Source organism: Scyliorhinus canicula, chromosome 2 (assembly GCF_902713615.1).
Source record: "Scyliorhinus canicula chromosome 2, sScyCan1.1, whole genome shotgun sequence".
Classification (NCBI taxonomy): domain Eukaryota; kingdom Metazoa; phylum Chordata; class Chondrichthyes; order Carcharhiniformes; family Scyliorhinidae; genus Scyliorhinus; species Scyliorhinus canicula.
Genome location: NC_052147.1, coordinates 248,994,385 through 249,016,382, shown reverse-complemented (window position 1 = coordinate 249,016,382; position 21,998 = coordinate 248,994,385). Strand labels below are relative to the sequence as shown.

The 21,998-nt window shown below is 47.0% G+C and overlaps 1 protein-coding gene across 1 annotated transcript in view; it reads left to right on the top strand.

The window, feature by feature from the left end:
* LOC119962094 (low-density lipoprotein receptor-related protein 1-like) overlaps positions 1-21,998 on the top strand; it is a 2,271,162-nt gene that overhangs the window by 1,696,497 nt on the left and 552,667 nt on the right. The window contains 2 exon segments of the mRNA XM_038789946.1: positions 21,094-21,228; positions 21,318-21,447. Coding sequence (XP_038645874.1) covers positions 21,094-21,228; positions 21,318-21,447 — 265 coding nt within the window.

Genomic DNA, 21,998 nt, shown 5'->3' with positions numbered 1-21,998 from the left:
CCCCCCCCCCCCCCCCCCCCATTAAATTCCAACCACCCTCAGCGGGAACTCCTCCAGGCGGGCTTTGGTGCAAGTATTGACAAGCGTAGTCCTGGCGTGATGGAGGGTCAAGGAGGTTAACATATTGCTCATGTGCCTGTGTGCCTTGTGAGACTGCAGAGGGAGGGTCTCCCAAGTGTCGTGGAGGTTGGGTGGGATTGCACTGTGGGTAAGGGGTTGACCCTGCGACCTTGGAGATGGGGGTCCCGTGTCTGGACTGCCATTTCCAGCACTGGGCAACGTGATGATCATTCTTAGCTTGGTGATTTCAGGCAGCCCTCTATTCAAAATCATCATCCATGCCTGTGCTGCTTAAATGTTGAAGTGGCCTTCTCACTCTGACTGCTCTACCTGACAGCTGATGAGCATTTTTAAAAACAAATTTACAGTACCCAATTATTGTTTTTCCAATTAAGGGGCAATTTAGCATTGGCAATCCCCCGACCCTGCACATCTTTGGGTTCTGGGGGTGAGACTCGTGCAGACACGGCGAGTATGTGCAAACGCCACATGGACAGTGACCTAGGACCTCAGTTGCCATGAGGCAGCAGTGCTAACCACTTTGCCACCGCGCTAACAGCTGAAGAGCAGACCAGATAATTCACTAAAGATTTAAGCCAGGAAGACTTTCCCTTTCCTCACATCTGCTTCTTAAGCCTTATGCATTCAAAACTGCGGCTTTGTGAAGTGTCTGAACCTTCCTAGAAAGCCCACAAGCCTTGAAAAGCCTCACAATCCCCTGAGATCCTTTGCAATGATTGGACTTCATTGGTAGTCATTGGAGGGCAGCACAGTAGCATAGTGGTTAGCACTGTGGCTTCACAGTACCGGGGTCCCAGGTTCGATTCCCTGCTGGGTCACTGTCTGTGCGGAGTCTGCACGTTCTCCCCGTGTCTGCGTGGGTTTTCTCCGGGTGTTCCAGTTTTCTCCCATAGTCCAAAGACGTGCAGGTTAGGTGGATTGGGCATGCTAAATTGTCCTTAGTGTACAAAAAGTTTAGGAGGAGTTATTGGGTGATGATGATAAGGAGGAAGTGAGGGCTTAAGAGGGTTGGTGCAAATTTGATGGGCCGAATGGCCTCCTTCTGCACAGTATGTTCTATGTTCTATTTCACAGTGCAATACCTTTAAGTAGCCTTTGATTACCAGCTTATTGGATTAAGCACAACGAGCTGTATATTTATCTTTCCCTTCATACTTTAATGCATCAGAATTTTCCTCCATTGATCCTAACCACAATGCTTTAAAACTGCCTTCTTCTGATTAACAGCTACTGGCCACAAAATTTTTGCTGTGGTTAAAGCTCTTAACTGGTGGTGGGGCGCACCATCAGTGGGACCACAAGATCCTGCCAGCATGAATAGCCAGACTCTCTCACCCTATAAGTTGATGACTTCTCTGGAAAGTTTCTGTATGAATTGCACTGCAAACCTGTTGCACTTAATTTCACACCTGGAGGATATCAAGGTCCACTTCAAGCGGGGATTCACTTGACATGAAAGCATAAAAAATGCAAAGTGTTAGACTTTGATCAGCTGTTGTTACATTGTTACAACACCCTGGGCTAATGTGCAGTTAATTCCAGCCCCACTTGACAGAAGTCTAAACACAACTACTGTTTATTTATCACAAGAACTGTAATGAAATATGCAGCAAATACAACTGGTTAATTGTTACCTAATTCTCGACTTTAACTTGGCCCCACCCTCGACACACACGCATAAACAAGACAGACAAACACAGAGGAGAAGAAAGAAGTCGAAAATCATAAATAAAAGGAAAAAGAGCCTTTGTTTCAGATGTTGGTTTCCAGCAACTTACTCCATTTCAAACTTTGCTTTCAGTTTGCGTTTTTTTACTGTAAATGCCTTAGGATCTCTGGGTCGCGATTTTCCGACCCCATGCCAAATCAGAGAATCGGCGGTGGGCCGCGCAGAGCAGAGAATCAATGCCATTGACACTGGTGTGGTTAGCGCGGCGTCGGTCGCGGGCTGCTCTACGCGGCCAGCCCACCGAATCTCCGGCCCGGATGGGCCGAGCGGCCGTAAGAAAAGGGCCTAGTCCCACCAGCGCCGTTCTAACCTGCTCTGGGCCGGCGGCACCTTGGCGTGTAAGGGTCTGGTGGCAGCCTTTGGGGGGGAGACGGGTCCGACCCTGGGGGGGCCTCTGATGTGGCCTGGCCCGCGATCGGGGCCCACCAATGGGCGGGCCGGCCTCTGTGGCTGGGGGCCTCCTTTCCTATGCGCCGGCTCCGTAGTCCTGTGCCATGTTGCGTCAGGGCCCGCGTGTTGACGGAGGTCACTGCGCATACTTGCACTGGCACCGGTGCCACTGCGCATGTCCTCATTGGCGCAGGTGAAACTGCGCATGCGCGGATCCCGCGGCACACAGTTCGCACCGGGATCTGCAACTGAAGTGGCACGAACCACTCCAGCGCTGTGCTGGCCCCCTGGAGGGGCCAGAATTAGTCGCAACAGCGTTTACGACGGCGTGGACAGTCTCCCAAGGGATTGCAGAATCCCACCCCTGTAGTTTCCGAAATACTGCACTCTGGGCGGGATAGTACTGGAAAGTACTTGGGCGGGATTCTCCATAGCCCAACGCCGAAATCGAGAATGGCGATTGGGTGGAGAATGGCTCCCAACGTCAAAATCAGGGCAGACGCAGTTTGATGCTGGTTGGCGATTCTCTGCCCCCTCCAAATCTGTGTCATCGGGGCATGCGCCGCGCACAGTCACAATGCCATTGGCGCCATTGGCAAGTCATCTGCCAACCACCTGCAATTCTCTGTATCCGATGGGCGAAGTTCGCAACAGTGCGTGCCATGTGTAGTCCCACGGTCGGCAATCTGGCGTGCCGGCTGTAGACAGTGTCCAGCGGTCCCACACTCAGCTTAGATCCATGCCGCTGGCGGGAGGGGCTTCTGTTAGGGCTGGGGAAAGTGGTGGGAGGTGGCCAGGAGGTGGGCTGCGGGTCCGGGTGGGCAGGTATGCAATCCAGTACGGCCGGTGCCATGTTTTTGAGCGCGCCCAGTGCGAGTGTAGATGTGTGCGGCTGCAGCTGGTCAGCCCTGTGTACATGCAGCCTGGGATCCGACGATTCTCCGGCCATTTTCCGCACGTTCTGAGGGGTTCCACGCGACACCGTGCTTGCCCCTCACCAGTACCGGAATTGGTGAGGGTTTCGTGTCGCTCTTCCCATCGTGGAACATCATGGTGAATCCTGCCCCTTGTCTTTGTTTGCAGCCTGTAATTGTTTCCCTGTAGATTCATAAATTCAGATTCACTGCAGCCCCAGGAATACTGCCTTTGTGGCGAGAACACAAAGGAGAGAGGAACTTACTCCCTGTGCATTCAGAAACTAAGTGAAACTCTTTGGAATTCTGAAAAGCATTCCAATGGGATAAGATCCAATCACCTATTGCAGGGCCTGTTGAAATGAAATGAAAATGAAAATCGTTTATTGTCACGAGTAGGCTTCAATGAAGTTACTGTGAAAAGCCCCCAGTCGCCACATTCCGGCGCCTGTCCGGGGAGGCTGGTACGGGAATCGAACCGTGCTGCTGGCCTGATGGCCTGCTGGGTCTGCTTTAAAAGCCAGCGATTTATCCCAGTGAGCTAAACCAGCCCCTGGTTGGGCCAATTCATTAGCCACCTGCCAATCAATCAAACTGAGTTCCACCCAACTCTCTTTCTGGTGCTAACATGTCTGAAGCTCCTGTTAAATCAAGCACAAACTAATAGTGTGTTCTCTCTTGTAACTTCTGAATCTCCCATTTCTCTGCTCCTTGACTTAAAGATCCATGTCCATGGATCAAAATTAACAATGGCAAAATAAACGAAGGGGGAATAATGGGAACAAAAGGAAGTATCTTTCCACTCTCAAGACAATGGGAACTTCTGACTATCTGGATAATAATCAGACATTCAGAACCCTCCGTGGAAGATGGAATAACACCATCTCCTGTTCATTTATATCTTGAAATGTGTCAAATGTCTTACTGATGAGAAGATCAGAAAATTGGTTTATGTAGTCTGCAGAAATAACTGCAAGATACACTAATTGATTTGTTTCTGCAAATATACAGACCTGAGTTTTTGCCAAGCAGAATCAGAAGGAGCAAAAGGAAACATCAAAGTAATCTAAAACCACTGTTGAAAGACAGCAGTAAAGATCTCCCTCTCCCATTTAGGCTAAATGAGTGTCTCCAACAAAATGCAGTGCAGAAATGAAATGAAATGAAAATCGCTTATTGTCTCAAGCAGGCTTCAAATGAAGTTACTGTGAAAAATGGAAATTGAACCCACGCTGCTTACCTGCCTTGGTCTGCTTTAAAACCAAGTCAACTCCAGAATTCAACAGAAAACCAACAAACCAGGTATTCACAACGTTTAGCAATCTACCACGCAAGGACAAGCAAAGGGCTTAAGCGTATATTCTTTTAACTTTTTATTGGATTATAACTTTCTTACTTCTGGTGTGTGTTTCCATCCGTGTGTGTGTTCATTTCTTTATTTTTTTCTCTCAACTTCAGTAACTAATAAATATGCTCGCTCTTTCACTCAAGAAAACCTGGTTCGTTTGGTTCCATTAAAAAAAGAAATACATTTGGATTGCAATCAGGCTTTATGGGGAGATTTAAAAAATAAACCTTTGTTACAACCAAACGATAGGGCTGAATATAAGGGGACAGCCTTGTCTTCCTTGCGCAGTCATTACACAGAGTATTGGGTGGGATTCTCCCATCATTCGGCAGAGTGTCCACGCAGTCGTAAACGCCGTCGCATTTTGTGACAGAGTTATTCTGGCCCTCACAGGGGGCCAGCACACCACTGGAGCGGTTCGTGCCGCTCCAGCTGCCACTCCCGGCACGAACTGTGCGCCGCGGGATCCGCGCATGCGCAGTGGTGCCAGTGCTAACGTGGACATGCGCAGTGCCGCTGGTGCCAACATGCGCATGTGCAGTGGCCTCCTTCAACCCGCCAGCCCCGACGCAACATGGCGCAGGACTACAGGGGCCGGCGTGTAGGAAAGGAGGCCCCCAGCTAGAGAGGCCGGACCACCGATCAGTGGGCCCCGATCGCGGGCCAGGCCACATCGGAGTTTTGTCCCATCTTGTCATGCACGTTAAGTCGTAGTCTTAAGATATTGAGCAGGTGTGGGTGCGCTGCCGGCAGGACCAGAGACTTTTGCCCTGCTAGCTAATGGCTGGGGCATTCTAGCCATTGTAAGTTGGAAGAATATGCACACAGTAAGGCATAGAACTCACATACTCTCATCTGTATCAGAAAGCAACTTTATATCATGCAGCTAGGTTGTGAGACAAAGGGCAGGATTCTCTGTTGCCCGCTATTGATACCGTAGTCGGTGATCGGGCGGAGAATCCCTGTTTACGGCTGAATCGGGGGCGGTGACTGTTTTTAGATGCTCCGCCCCCTCCAAAATGGCATCATCAAGGAGTATGCTGCACGCCACTGGGACGGCCTCAGGACGTTACCTGAAGGCTCCGCCCCCCACAATGCTCTGCCCCCAATGGGCCGTGTTCCCGACGGTGCGGGACACATATGTTTCAGTTTACATGAACCAGGCGTGGCGGCTGCGGACTGTGTAATGGTGTTGGCCAGGGGGCTTTGGCGAGGGCTGGAGTGACCAGTAGGGAGTAACCCGGGGTTGGTGAGGGGGTGTCCATGGGAAACTATCTGGCAGACCTGGTCCGTAGGCGGCTGGGGCCATGTTGTTTGGCACGACCGCTGCAGGTCGTCGCCATGTGCATGCTCAGCCACGGACCCAGCAATTCCAAAGGCGTCCATATTGGTCGAAGGATCATTGCTGGGGCCTCGCTGATTTTTCTGTCGAAAACCAGACACTTCCTCTGGACATAGCCTCAAAATCGGAGAATCCAGCCCAAAGAGTTGGGGCAGGTTTCTCTAATCCTGTGGCTAAGTGTTGACACTATCGTAAACGTCATCGCGTTTCTCGAAGGCGTCAACATGCCCTCAGGAGCAGCGACTCTGACCACTACAGGGGGCCAGCACAGCACTGGAGCGACCCACGCCGCTCCAGTTGCCGATCCCATCATCAGATGTGTCTGCGCATGCGCAGTGGGACCAGCGGCAATGCGCACATGTGCAGTGGGACTGGCGGAAATGCGCGCATGTGCAGTGGCTCATTTCTGCACGCTGGCCCCGACGCAACATGGCGTAGGACTACAGGGGTCGGCGCAGAACAAAAGAGGCCCCCAGCCCAAGAGGCTGGCCTGCCGACCGGTATCACCCCCCCCCTCCTCAGAGGTCGGACCCCCCCCCCCCCCCCCACACCCCAACCAGGCTTCTCCCGGATGCATGCATGCCAAGGTTCCCGGCGGGTATGAGCACACATGGACGGCGCCGGCGGGACCCTGACTTTTTGCGCGGCTGCTCGGCCCATCCCGGGCAGAGAATCGCCGGGAGAAAGGGGGTGGATCGCGTAGAGCGACCCCCGACCAGTGCCATGCCGACCGCGCCGGCACCAATGGTGCCGATTTTCTGCTCTCCGGAGAATCGGCAGACCGCCGATGGGGAGGTGTTGTGTGATTCGCGCCCATCCCGGCAATTCTCCGGCCCAGCCTGAGCTGAGAGAATCCCGCCCTGTGTGTGTGAAGACATATGTGATCATAATAATAATAATCTTCATTGTTGTCACAAGTCAGCTTACATTAGAACTGCAATGAAGCTAGTGTGAAAATCCCCTCGTCACCACACTCCTGTGCCAAAATACTTTATCCAGATACTTTATATTCATCTTGCATCTTTGGAAAGGATAAAGCAAAGAAGTAGCGAGAATAAAACAGTGCAATGCGAACAAGGAAGGTCAAAATGGAGTCTATGGATACGTAAAGAACTGATGGAGGGAGATTTCAGAATGTCCAATTCACCTAACAAGCATTTCTTTCGGGATGTGAGAGGAAATGGAGCACCCGAAGGAAACCCACGCAGACACTGGGAGAAGGTGCAGACTTCGCACACAGTGACTCAAATAGGAATCAAACCTGGGACCCTGGCACTGTGAAGGAATATTGCTAACCACTATGTTAACGTGCCACCCGATGTAACTATGCCAAAGGCTTCAATTGTATGGTGAAATCCAGCTGGAGATTTGTTATGCATGACAAACGGAAAGCTTTACGGGTGTATAAAAATAGGAGTCAGCAATGAATTTGAATATGTTACTTGGCAACAGCTTATGGCATATTTTTTGTCAAATATACTGCTGGACTGTTTTGGCTTATAAGCTTGCAGGTGTGTCATTGTCTGCACTACCGGGGTTGTGCAGAGAATGTGTACAACACTAAATTGTCCATACACTCCTTTCCAGCCATAATGCACTACTATCCTCTGGGGTTGTGCCCTAGAATGTCCTCACATTCACCTCATGCAAGAGCCATTCCAGCCATCAAGTAGGGGTTTCAAGCACTGCATCAGTTCTTTACGTATCCATAGACTCCATTTTGACCTTCCTTGTTCGCATTGCCCTGTTTTATTCTCGCTATTTTATTCCAAAATGGAATTTTGTCCTTCATTGCAAGAGGGATGGAGTTTAAGACTAGGGAGGTTATGCTGCAATTGTATAAGGTGTTAGTGAGGCCACACCTGGAGTATTGTGTTCAGTTTTGGTCTCCTTACTTGAGAAAGGACGTACTGGCACTGGAGGGTGTGCAGAGGAGATTCACGAGGTTAATCCCAGAGCTGAAGGGGTTGGATTACGAGGAGAGGTTGAGTAGACTTGGACTGTACTCGTTGGAATTTAGAAGGATGAGGGGGGACCTTATAGAAACATTTAAAATTATGAAGGGAATAGATAGGATAGATGCGGGCAGGTTGTTTCCACTGGCGGGTGAAAGCAGAACTAGGGGACATAGCCTCAAAATAAGGGGAAGTAGATTTAGGACTGAGTTTAGGAGGAACTTCTTCACCCAAAGGGTTGTGAATCTATGGAATTCCTTGCCCAGTGAAGCAGTTGAGGCTCCTTCATTAAATGTTTTTAAGGTAAGATAGATAGTTTTTTAAAGAAAAAAGTTATTAAGGGTTATGGTGTTCGGGCCGGAAAGTAGAGCTGAGTCCACAAAAGATCAGCCATGATCTCATTGAATGGCGGAGCAGGCTCGAGGGGCCAGATGGCCTACTCCTGCTTCTAGTTCTTATGTTCTTATGTTCTACTTCTTTGCTTTATTTATCCTTTCCAAAGATGCAAGATGAATATAAAGTATCTGCAGCTTTTGCAAAGTGAAAAAAAAATGAATCCCGTACATAATTGCTTACCTTTAGCTGGGCGCATTCCTTTACATTTTAGTTGTAAATCCCTTTAAGGATTGAAAACTCCATACATTTCTGTCCGATCTCATTTGTGCTGCGCTCACAGTGTTAAACTCAATCTCGAAGCCTGCTATGTGCGGTTAATAAGAATTGTCCAGCAAAATATTGGTGAACAGTAATTCTAGTTTTGGGATCACATAATTTACTCATGATTGCCTACTCGAGCAACTATAATAATTTGAACTGGAATGAAAAATGTTCCAATCATTATGTCACAATAGAACCTCGTTCTCTCTCAGATAGTTTTGTTTATCAGATTTAACACAATTGAAATAAATTGAACAAGGTAGTTTAAAGGAAAGCAGTATATATTAAGCCGTTAAAGAGTATTGATACTGTAGAATCTTCACTTCAAAAGAAGATTCCTTTCCATTGTAACTATATGTTCCCTGTGATAAAAGAGCTGTACAGTAATGACTGAGCCTGCTGATCCAATCAACGAGTAAGGAGAAATGTAGAGAAATTGTACTGAATTACATCAATTTAAGTTAACTTGTGTGAAGGTATTTGATGACCCAATCAGTTCTGGTGGAACATTATTTTATATATGAGTGTCCTAAGGTACTTGGTCAAGAGATAGACCATTATTCCTGATTGCTGTTTCTCAATGTAAGTGAAGTAAGAAGTCTTACATCACCAGGTTAAAGTCCAACATGGGTTCCATTCACCTGAGGAAGGAGCAGTGCTCCGAAAGTTTGAAACACACCTGTTGGACTTTAACCTGATGTTGTAAGACTTCTTACTGTGCTCACCCCAGTCCAACGCCGGCACCTCCACATCATGTAAGTGAAGACTTCTGTTTTTCACTCAACTTGCCTCTATAGTAGGCACGTTCCATCAGGCAAATATTATGGAGAAAGAGGTTCATCTCAAACACTGAGAATGGGCTAACTCTTCTGGTGGCAATCACATCAATGAATGTTTTAAATTAATACAGGTACTATTTTATTCAATATATAGGAACTGTCAGAAATAAATAATTGGGCTTATATTTAATTATATATTCTGGGTAGCACAAAGAAAAAAAATTATATAATTTCCATATTTCATGTCCAACTACATCATCTCTACAAGAATACACTGACAAATGAAACATTGATAACATTAAGCCTTTATTTCCAACTTGAAATAAAACACTCATGGTGTGAGGAATTCAAGGAACTCATCTCCCATGTAGAAAAGATTGGAATAGCAGAATGTAATTACACATGCTCCGGGTTACCTTTGCAGACTTACAGAAATGGATTCCGTGGCCCAGTGACATCTTATATGCTCCTTCATTTCTATCTAGATGCTGATAATATCTAACCGTTTCCTTTCTTTTCTTTAATATGTCTGGTTTCAAAATCTCTGTCATTATAATTGTGCATCACTTTTAAATTCCCAGTGTGCTGATCAGATTTAGCTCATGTAATGCCTTCTACATGCAGAATAAGAACCACTTGGAGAGAGAGTGAGAAACATATGCAATGGGCCAAGGAAGCCACAGCTAGAACATAGAACAGTACAGCACAGTACAGGCCATTCGGCCCACGATGTTGTGCCGACCATTTATCCTAATCTAAGATCAACCTAACTGACACCCCTTCAATTTACTGCTGCCCATGTGCCTGTCCAAGGGTTGCTTAAATGTCCCTAATGACTCTGACTCCACCACCTCTGCTGGCAGAGCATTCCACGCACCCACCGCTCTCTGTGTATATTCCATAAAAGTGAACTAAAAAGTATTGGTGAGCGAAGAATAACGTTTCTGAGCTACAGTACTAAGGAAATACCTTGAGAATTAGAGAAGTGACAAAGTGCATTTCGACTTTATTCAAATGAGAGGCAATACCACTGTAAGCGAGGAAATAGCAGTGAGAGTTTATTTTAATACAATTTTGAAATATATTCAATGGGACTGCAAGGGAGCTTTCAATGGTTTATTTCACTGTTGGATGATACAACTAGGCAAGTTTTTCATCTTCCTGGATATTGATGGTGCACATTGTTATCCCTGCATTGTAACTGAAAATTGTAATTGTTCCTCGGGGTTCTTTGACGAACACCTCAGATAATAAGGATGTACAAAATAAAGATTCAGGAAGCATGCTGGTGAGTAAACAAGAAAGGGTTTAGAATTTATTTTCCCTGTAAATACCGTTCTCAATCCAAACCTAATTATTTTTTAATGCACAACAGAGAGGAGGTTCCTTATAACTCAAACGTAAAAGTGTATACCCTAACCCATATCTGTTATTAAATGAAAAAATTCTTAATAAACTTTGACGAAGAAGTAAATTAGTTACCTATAAGAATATTAAAATCAATAATTTTCAGTTTGTCCAGTAACTCGCTTGCTAAATTATAAAAGTAAGTTCTCCATGAAGAGGTAAATGTAGCTCAGGAATCCTTCAACATTTTCTTGAAGAAAGCAGTGCCCAGGCACATCTAGGGGGCAGTGGCAGGTATCAATGCCAGGCAGGGGGGACTTCTGTTGGGAAAGTTCATGGGTGGGGTGGTTCTCCATGCCCGTGGGGGGAGTTCCGGGGGGTCCCTGGGAGTGGGAGGGGGCAATTCCTTGTGTCCATGGGGGAGGGGGGAGGGTTCCCTGAGGAGACAAAGGCATGGGAAGATTCACCATGATGTGTGTTGACTTTATTTTTATTTTTTTAGATTGGGGCACCCAGGTCACTTGAAGGCCAAGGTTACTGATGGGGCAGACCCGTTCAGGATTTTTAAGGATTTAAATGTCAAAATATATGGCAGGAATTGCTGGCATTGAAGCCAGCGGGTAGCTAACTGATTTTCCCATCTCAGTTGATGTTTAGTTAAAAAATGCTAAAATTCTGATTGCGGTAATTAAGTCTCACCAGTCACTTCAGCGTGAAACATTTAGAAAAGGAATGCACTTTTAAAATTCCAGTGCTCTTTATTTTTCCCTGCATGTCTAGTAAAATGTCATGTCTATCTTCGAAACCATAATCTGTCGAAATGATGTATCAATATTTTTCTTCCTCATTGGTTAAGTATTTTTCCTTTTGAATTGTTTATTCTAATTATTTTTGACTTTTGGTATTAACCAGTCTAATTGTGCGTAACCTTTTCTCCCAATTTCAATTTCCCTTGAATGACATTCTACCAACGAGTATTTATCCATTTACGTTACAGCAAAGGGAATTGTCACTGGCATAATTGACATGAGTGTTTTTCACCTTACCATAATATGAACTAATTAAAGGGGATCTTGTACAAAATGCTAAATGGTTTGGTAAGGTAAATTAAGGCTACTACTTCAAGTTAAATTAGGAAACTGAATGAAGGAAAGCAGATGAAAGCGAATGAAAGAAGGAAGAAATTGTTCACAGAAAAAAGGTGGTGAATATTTGCAATGGATTTTCAGGGAGTTAATAAGGTCAGAAGAAACAGGAACAATTTGGCCCATCATGCTTGCTCAATCATTAAATAAGACCATGGCTGATCTAATTGTGGCCTTAACTTCACTTTCCTGTCATCCTCCCTAACCCTTGACTCTCTTGTAAATTAATAATCTAACTTGATTTTGAATATATTCAATGACCCAACTTCCACTGCCCTCTGAATGTCTCTTTGAATTTCTCTTTGAATGTCAAAGGGAAACAACCCTCAAGTAGGGTATTCCTCCTCAGATCGGTCTCAAGTGCAACACCCTTATTTTTAAACCAGTTGTACAACCAGGGGCGCGATTCTCCGCTGCCCACGCCGGTTGGGAGAATAGCGGGAGGGCCTCCCGACATTTTTTGCACACTCCCGCTATTCTCCCCCCACCCTCGCCGATCCACGTCACGAATACGGCGAGCGGCGATTCTCCGCGGCCGATGGGCCGAGCGGCCGGGCCTTTACACCAGTTTTTTCACGGCAGCAAACACACCTGCTTGCTGCCGTCGTAAAAACAGGCGCTGGATGCCCGTTTGGGGCATCCAGAGGCGGCGGGAGCACCACCGTTGTGCTCGGGAGGGGGCAGGCCTGCGTCCAAAAGGGACGCACTATTTCCCCTCCGCTGCCCGACAAGATCAAGCCGCCACATCTTGTCGGGCGGCGGTGGAGAAATGAAGAACGGTCGTTAAGGCCACGACACCGTGATTCCCGGGGTCCCGCTCCTAGCCCCGATGGGGGGGGAGAATCAGGTCCCGGGAACGGGCGTGAAGGCTGCCATGAAACACGGCCAGTTTCACGGCAGCCTTTACGACTCTCCGCGTTTACGGAGAATCTCGCCCCTGAGATGAATTGGATATAAGGGGCGTGATTCTCCGCTCCCCATGTCGGGTGGGAGAATCGCAGCAGGGCCGCTCTGGTACCCCCCGCGATTCCCCCCCCAAAATAGCATGTCGCGTTTTGAGTTTTTCACGTCGACCGGCGATTTTCCGGCCCGGATGAGCCGAGCGACCTGACGACCCCGACCTGTTCACGCCGGTGTCAACCACACCTGGCCGCTGCCGGCGTAATGTTGCACGTTTTGCAATGGGTGTAAAACGCGTTTATTGGGGTGTATTAACTTGCCTCTGTTAAAGGCCGTGTGCTTAACACCACTAGGCTCTGTATATGTATTTTTCAGCTCAGGAGTCGCCAGATGCCGTATAGACACCTCACAAATATTCCAAGGTCAGGTTCAAAGTAATAAAACGATACACCGATTAGTAAGTTCCAAACGATCAATATTTATTATACAATTATAATAAATACGCATGCACACACTAAGGGACTAAGCTATGACTAAACTAAGCAAACAGAATACTTAACTAAACAGGAACAGGCAAGGTCAGGGAGCGAGGCCTTCGTCCCGGTCTTGATCTGCAACCTTCAGAAAGCGTGCTGGTCACTGGGGGTCTAGCGGGCTTGGTTTGCGTAGCGAGCGTCGTATTGGCACTTACGGTTCGGCGGCTGGTGCTCAACGGCTGGAGTCAAGATACACGTTCAAGGTCTTGGTCAAAGCCGGAGCACGAAACAACAGACAGGATCATGTGTGGGGGTCTACTTTTATAGGGGTCCCCAATGTCCTTGCCTTTTCCTGGGCGGGCTTTACCTTCAGGTATCGATTGGATCGCTTCCAATCGATATCTTTTGAATTCCTCCAATGTGAGGGTCTTTCTCGATGGTGGGGGCGGTTTCTATAGTGGATACTTCTGGTGCCGCTCTGTCTGGACATCCACTCAAGTATCTTATTCAAACCCAAATGTTGCCATTGTGTGTGCCTAGATCTGGACTGCCTCATTAGTATGTAAAACGTTCTGCCATTATGACCTTTGGTTTGAGATCTTCCACCTGGCCAGAAACTGGTTTTGCTGCTTGCTAATGAGTGTTTGCAGGCTGCTTGCCTTGGCTAAACTGTTTTTCCCTGCAGTCTTAGCGATTCTCCATTTTGTTTAGTTCAGTGTCCATTTTAGGTGGCTACAGTGGCTACATTAAACAGCGCCGACAGGTAAGTGTGGGGCCAGCATCTGTAAATGATGCACTCTTTCCCCTCCGCTGCCCCGCAAGATCAAGCCGCCATGCTTTGCGGGGCAGAGGCGGGGAAGACGCATGTGCGGATTGGAGCCGGCCAACCTGCGCATGCACGGCCGATGTCACTTAGGCGCCGCCAGCCACGTCATTCTCAGCGCGACGCTTTGACGCAAACGTCAATGCCCGGCGGGCGAGTTTCCCGCAACGCCGCTCCTAGCCCCCCGGTGGGGGGGGTGGGGTAGAATAGGGGGCGAGGAGCAGCCTCCGACGCCGGAGTGATACACTCCGGGTTTCACTCCGGCGTCGGCCGTTGCAGAGAATTTCGCCCCATGTCTGTATTGGAGTCATTAGTTTGCTACTTCTGCATAAGAAATCTACCTTTCCCACTGTAGAAGATAATTTCAGCACTTTCTGGCTCATGCACTTCTGCTGCTAACTTTTACGCATTGTCAATGAGTTGAAGCCAATCACAGATTGTGTATTTGAAGCCAAAGACAAAACAGTGGGCGGAATTCTCCACTCCCCACGCGGCGTGGGAGAATCATGGGAGGGCCTCCCGACATTTTTTATGCCCCCTTGGCGCCCCCAGCGATTCTCTTCCCCCCCCCCCCCCCCCCCCCCCCCCCCCCCCCCCCCCCCCCCGCCTCCCGGCTCGGAAAAGTCGCCGCTCTCCGTTTTTCACGGCGAACGGCGATTCTCCGAGCCCGACGGGCCGGGCGGCCAGCCCTTCACGCCCGTTTCACCACGGCAGCAACCACACCTGGTTGCTGCATTCGTGAAACGGGCGCCAGATGCCCGTTTGGGGCATCTAGGGGCACGATTGGCACGGGAGACCACGACTGTGCTGGGGAGGGGACAGGCCCGCGATCGGTGCCCACCGATCGTCGGGCCAGCGTCCAAAACAGACGCACACTTTCCCCTCCGCCGCCCGGCAAGATCAAGCCGCCACATCTTGCCGGGCGGCTGAGGAGAAAGACGGCCACCACGCATGCGCGGTTCACGCCGTCTATGCAATGAAGTCATCTGCGCATGCGCGGGTTGGAACCGGCAACCCGGCATGCGCAGATGACGTCACAAATGCGCCATTTTGCGTGTCATTTCCAGCGCGACGAGGTCGCGGCCGGGAAAGTCGGAGGCCCGCTTCTAGCCCCCCGGGTGGGGGTGAATTAGGTGCGGAGAGCGGTCCCTGAGGCCATCGTGAACCTCAGCCGATTTCACGACGGCCATTCCGATTTTTATCGGGAGCGGAGAATACCGCCCAGTGATTGGAATACGGAAGCCACAGAATACTGACATTTGTCTCCACTGTGAATATGCTCATAATAGGCACAGACTATACTCAAGCAGCCTGGGCTTGCAAAGCCCAAAACAAAACATCTACTGTCAGAGTGACCCTGTGTTGGGCAGCACTTACTGAACAAACCTGAGTGTGCCAATAGCTACACTAACAACCAATTTAAGATAATTAGGCAAGTTCGGTAATGTGGCTCATTTACGCTTGCTAAAAGCAATACATATTCATATCAGAAACTATTTCTCGGCAACCTAAAGTAATGTGATCAAGCCTTGCGCCTTTTTTTAAATTACCAGGCCCAAGAGCTTGGGATGTTTATAGTTTCCCATTGTTTTCTCCGTTGCAAAACCTCAGTCAATCCGAGTCGACGTACCAACCAATCAACACTCCTTTTCTCCAGTAGTATAAATTGTGATCATTAGAAATGTTGCATTCTCACCTTTGTCCTGAGTGCAAGCCAAAAAGCTTTGGCAACATGTCCTATTTTCAGCAATACCATCATGCTCTACCACCAACCAATTGAATTATTGTTGTCCTTATTCCATCGGCAAAGACTGCAACAGTGAAGGCTGTGGAGGAACAGGATATATCTGAAACTAACTATCAAATTTCCATAATTAACTATTCATATATGGGCAACAGAGGTTGGTCCATTTTATCTGATAATTTTGGCAATACTATCAGCCTTGCTGATTTTACTACTGCAAAATTCTAGGTCATTATAGGTGTAATTAATTGTTCCTCATAACCATTCTTAGATCTTTGATGAGTGTACTGATTGTTGTTGAGCAAATAGGATGTCCCAGAATTTTGGGCAGCATTTGCTGTTGACCTCGAAGAACGTTGCCCATAATGATCTAGTGAGCTCTGTGGCTTAGACTTCAGTATTAATTCCATCCTGTTGCCACTTAGAAGCGATTTCTGACTTTCATCAACAGTGAAGTTATCAAGCAGCTTATTCCGTCCATCATATTGCAGACAGACAGCAAACCTGGAATGGAAAGTGTGTTTGATTATTCACGTTTTTCATTAATTTTTCAGGAAGCAAATTAAGGATTGAGACATACGCATGGTACTATGGTAGGAACGGCAATGTTTAATCAGGAATAGTCAGCATGGCTTTGTCAGAGAGAGGTCATGCCTAACAAATTTGATTGCATTTTTTGACCATGTGACCAGGTGTGTACATGAGGGTAGTGCACTTGATGTGGTTTAAATGGAATTCAGCAAAACCTTTGACAAGGTCCCACAAGAAAGCAAATGCACATGGGATACAGGGTAGGTTGGTAAGCGGGTTTCAAAATTGGCTTAGCTGTTGGAGGCAGAGGGCGATGACAGATGGCTACTTTAGTGACTGGAAGCCAGTGTCCAATGGTATACCACAGGGATCTGGGCTGGGTCCCCTATTGTTGTCACTCATATAAACGACATATGGGGAGGTAGAATCCGTTTGCGGATGACACCAAGATTGGCCAGGTGGTGAACATTGAGGTTTAGTGTCTTTGGTTACAGGAAGATATAGACAGGATGGTCAAATGGGCAGAAAAGTGGCTGATGGAATTTAATCCTGGAAAGTGTGAGGAGATGCACTTTAGATTGCAAAGAGTAATTTGACAAGGAAGTATTCAATGAATGGCCTGACACTGGGGCGTTCTGTGGAACAAAGGGTCCTTGCAGTGTTTATCCATAGATTTCTGAAGGCAGAAGGGCAGGTTAACAGGGTGGTGAAAAAGAAATATGGGACACTCGCCTTTATCAATTGAGGCATAGATTACAAAAGCAGGAGTGTTGGAGTTGAATGGAACTTTAGTGAGGTCTCATCGAGAGGACTATGTGTAATTCTGGTGGCCACATTATAGGGAGGATGTGATCTCACTGGAGGGGGTGCAGATGTGATTCACCAGAATATTGCCTGGGATGGAACACGTAAGTTATGAAGAGAGGTTTGATAGGCTTGGGTTGTTTTCACTGGAGCAGTGAAGACTGATGGGCGACTTTATCGAGGTGTAAAAGATTATGAGGGGCATGGGCATGGTGAATAGGGTTGAAGGGTCAGTTACGAGGGGACACAAGTTCAAGTGAGAGGCAGGAGGTTTAGGGGGAATTTGAGGAAAAACATTTTTAATCAGAGCGTGGTGGCGATCTGGACTGCACTGCCTGGGAGGGTGATAGAGCCGAATTGCCTCACATCCTTTAACAAATATCTGGATGAGCACTTAGCACATATGAACATTCAATGTTATGGGCAAATTGCTGGCAAATGGGGTTAGGTAGGCAGGTCAGGTGTCTTTCACGCGTCAGTGCCGACTCAATGGGCGTAAGGGCTTTTCCACTGTATTATTCTGTGATCTGTGGTCCTGTAAACTGAGGGCAAAAATCTACCGGCTAGGCCCTTTCGGAATCAGGGCATGATGCAGCCGGTGATCACAGGAGAGGCCTCTTACAGTATTTATTCAGCTCGCTCTACCCGCGCAATCTAACGGGATCTCTCGAGACATCACGATCTGGATTCCAACCACAGTAGGCAAGGCCCAGATCCAGCTAATCTGCATTTTGAAGTGTTGCAGTCAGGCACACTTTAATATGCATTCGCCAAAGTTACTTAAGGTGCGGGAACTAACACCCTTGCCTTGGAGACCCCAAGTGAGCGCCAGTTAGTACTGGCCTCGACAAACGGGGACCGGGCCTGCCGGCTCTTGGGGGGTGGAACTCTCCCAGGGGATCAGGAGCCCCTGGATGGCTGGAACGTGGGCAGGGGGTACCCTGACACCCCAATGCGATCTGTGCACCCTGGCAATACCAGCCAGGCACCTTGGAAATGCCACCTGCATATTTTGGCAGTGCCACCTGGCTGTCATCCTGCACCACTAGGGTGCCCAGGTGGCACTGTTAGCCTGTCAGGGTTTCTGACAGGGTGTCAGACTGGCAGTGCTACCTGGATGTCATCCTGGCATGGTGAGGGTACCAGGATGGCAGTGTCAAGGTGCCCGGGTGGCATTTTGCCTGTGGCGGAGACAAGGCCTAGGGTGCATCGTTCTTCTTATTTGGGATGTTGGAGCTCGATGACCTCCTTATACAGTAATAGAACATAGAACATAGAACAGTACAGCACAGAACAGGCCCTTCGGCCCTCGATGTTGTGCCGAGCAATGACCACCCTACTCAAACCCACGTATCCACCCTATACCCATAACCCAACAACCCCACCCCCTCCTTAACCTTACTTTTTAGGACACTATGGGCAATTTAGCATGGCCAATCCACCTAACCCGCACATCTTTGGACTGTGGGAGGAAACCGGAGCACCCGGAGGAAACCCACGCACACACGGGGAGGACTTGCAGACTCCGCACAGACAGTGACCCAGCCGGGAACCGAACCTGGGACCCTGGAGCTGTGAAGCATTTATGCTAACCACCATGCTACCGTGCTGCCTTGAATAATCGCTTATTGTCACAAATAGGCTTCAATGAAGTTACTGTGACAAGCCCCTTGCCGCCACATTCCAGCACCTGTTCGGGGAGACCGGTACTGGAATTGAACCCGCGATGCTGCCTTGTTCTGCATTACAAGCCAGCTGTTTATCCCACTGTGCTAGACCAGCCCCAGTCGGTGCATTAGGGAGGCTGGGATGTCTTGACATCAATGATCAATTTTCCTGCATTGGCAAGCTGAGTTCCTCAGTGCAGGAAATCAGACAAAGTGCGGCCTCAGCAGGCCATACCCCACTGAGGCCTGAAATAAAGCAGAGTCCCATTAGATACAGAGTCTTTCCTCGACGCTGCGAGTGCCGGGAAACACTTGGCAAATCTCGCTCAACACGGGAATCTGTTTCATTTCTGATAGATTGTGTCCTGAAATATCAGAAAGGAACTGTTTAAAAAATGTATTTACTATTTGCTTCACTTCATTTCATTTACTTGTAGTTGTTGAAGAAATTATGATTGTATCTCGGAATGTGTAGGTCAGGTCAGTTAAAAAATATATATTATTTAAACAGTTGTTTGGTAGTACAGAACTCGAATAATGCTGAAAAGAGAGACGGGTTGCCAAAGCTTTTCATCTTACACTCATCAGGGCAAATGCAAGAATGCCAAATTTCAAATATTCACCACAATTTATTACACAGGAATAAAACGAGTGCTGATTGGTTGGTAAGGAAACCCTGGTTGGCCAAGGCATTGCCAAAGAGAAATCATCAAGGGACTAGAGGTTCCTAACACCTAGGATATTTAAAAAAGGTGCAAGGTCTCAGCATATTGCTTTTGTTGGCAGAGAATGAGTCCATGCATGTGAACGTGTGACATTTCTAAATGTTACAATCTATTTTTATTAATTATCAATCTGTGGAATTTTTTCATATGAAATGGAGAATTGACCATCCACAAATATATATATTTTTTATGACAATGAGATTGTTCAGTAAGAATTGACTTAGTTTGTAAAAAAATAAATGACATCTTATTCAACAAGACTTGATCCTGCAAGATTCTCTTGTAAGCAGGGGAAGGCATATCTAAATGCAGTGCTTTTAAGTGATTCCTACCTGCGAAGACTTCAACAATACATCCTGTGGAGGAACAAAGAATCAGTAACAGCAACACTGGATTTCCGCATTCAATTGAGTACATGTGGATGCCAAACATTTCATAGGATAATGACACCAACGGCTCACAGTTTTTCTGTAATTACAACCACACAATCCTAGCTTTTCACTTTGTTTTGCTCGCGGTTGTTTGAAGAAATTATAATTGTACCTCAGACTGTGTAGTTCAGGTCAGAAGGTAACAGCCATGATATTGACAGGGACAGGTTTAGAAGTGTCTTGCAAGGTGGAGTTTTAGTTGGATAACAATCCATTGCATGCATCTTTTTCCACAGGATTCCTGGGTGGAAACCGGGCTGATTGACAGATTATGTCCTCCATTGGGTGGGGAGCACTCCAGAGATGGGAAGGTGTGGTGTGTGTGAGGTTGGAGGGGGGGGGGTGTGATGCCAGGAGCAGGTAGGGAGCCTGTTGTTGAGAATAGTGTATAGGTTCAATGTTAGAACCCGAGGAAGAGGCAGGAGATGTAGAACCCACCTTGGGGTGGGGTGGGTTCTGATCCACTATCCAGGTGGGTCCTTGAGTGCAGTACATGATGGTCGGGGCATAGGCGTCTGGATGGCTTGGTGGGTTGGAAGGAAACACTCCCGCTCCTTTGTATGCAGATATCAGTGCTGCAGGGGAACTTTTTTTTAACTGAAGCTGTCCTCGCCGCTTGGATGCTGCCCAGGAATAATCAACTTTGTGAGAAGACATTTATGGACTTAAGAGGAGTATCCATGCCAACTCACTCTCAGTCTTATGTCTTCCAGCCTACTGCTGGCCCATTCTTAACTCCCTCCCCAGAATTTGCTCCACCCCCAACAATTTCCTACTCACCAGTTGAATCCATTTGTAAGTTGTCTGAATTTTCACCCTCTGTAAACAGTGATGGAGCATCCTTTTATCTGCTATAGTCCACTGATAAAAATTCAAACAAGGCGTAAACCTAAAACTGGTTCAAACCTCCTGACTGTGACCTTGCCAATCTTCAGGTCAAAGTTGAAAATCCCAGCATGGTGTTTGCTCTGGATTATTATCCAGTTGTCCCCTGTTGGAAATGTGTATATACGTATGTGTGTATAGTTTGACGGTGCTGTCAATGTACATTTCTTGCACTTTTATGCATGGGCTCCGACATGAAGAATAAAATCTGATTTAGACAGCAGCTAGCTTGTGAAATCCATGCCTTACAGGCGGGGTGAAGAAAATCGGCAGGACGAAGAAAATCGGTGTGAAACTGAGGAAGAACATCCAATAAAAAGTTCATCTCGAAGACTAAACCTTCGTGTTAGAATTTGATTGGTGAAACTCCTGGAAAATTAGTGACCTTTTGAAATTTAAATTATCAAATTTTAATTGCAGCGAACGATACCGTTTATTGGACAGATATGGGAAGAAGTACAATTAGCAGAGCTAAACGAGACCAGACCTGGAGGGATGATATCATTACAAATGGCCTTGGACGGGTTGAAGGCATAGCAGTTGATTGGATAGCTGGTATGAGTTTTTCTGTCTATTTTTCAATTACTTACTAATGTTGTAGCTTGATGGAACATTAACATTTATCTCTTCTACATCTTTCTCAGGTAATATATACTGGTCAGATTATGGCTTCAATATAATAGAAGTTGCAAGATTTAATGGCTCCTTTCGCTATGTGGTCATATCCCAAGGGCTTGATCAGCCACGTGCAATTGCCGTCCATCCAGAGAAAGGGTAAACCAGCTTTTTTTTTTAAATGAAAAAAAGATCTTGATGGTCATATTCAGTGGGGTTTTTTCATTTCGATCAAATGAAATATTTTCACATCCTCGCCTGTTCCCCTTCAGCTGAGCGATGTCAGGCTCAATTTTTCATTCAGTCATTTCTAAGTTCACAACTGAAAGCTTCTGAGTAGTCAGTTTCAGTAATAAAGGATACCTTGTTGATATGATGGATTGAACTGGATGTTTGACGCGGTCCTGTTTTGTTTTAAATGTTCTGCAAAATCTAAAACGATATAAAAACTAAATTGACATGGTACGCTTCAATGACCCATAAGTGCCATTTAACATTTTTGAGAAATATTTTTTTGTCTTCGATTCGACATTGCACAATCTGTGTTCCATTTTCATCACAAATCTTAATGCTCAGTTTAAATAATTCCGAAAAAGGAATTGTGAGCTATTGAGGAAAACATATGAGCAGCGTTGAAAATTTCCTTCCCGATTTCTTCCACTTTTACAGCTTCCCCTCCCACTCTTTCTCCTGGGTTGAATTTTCATTCC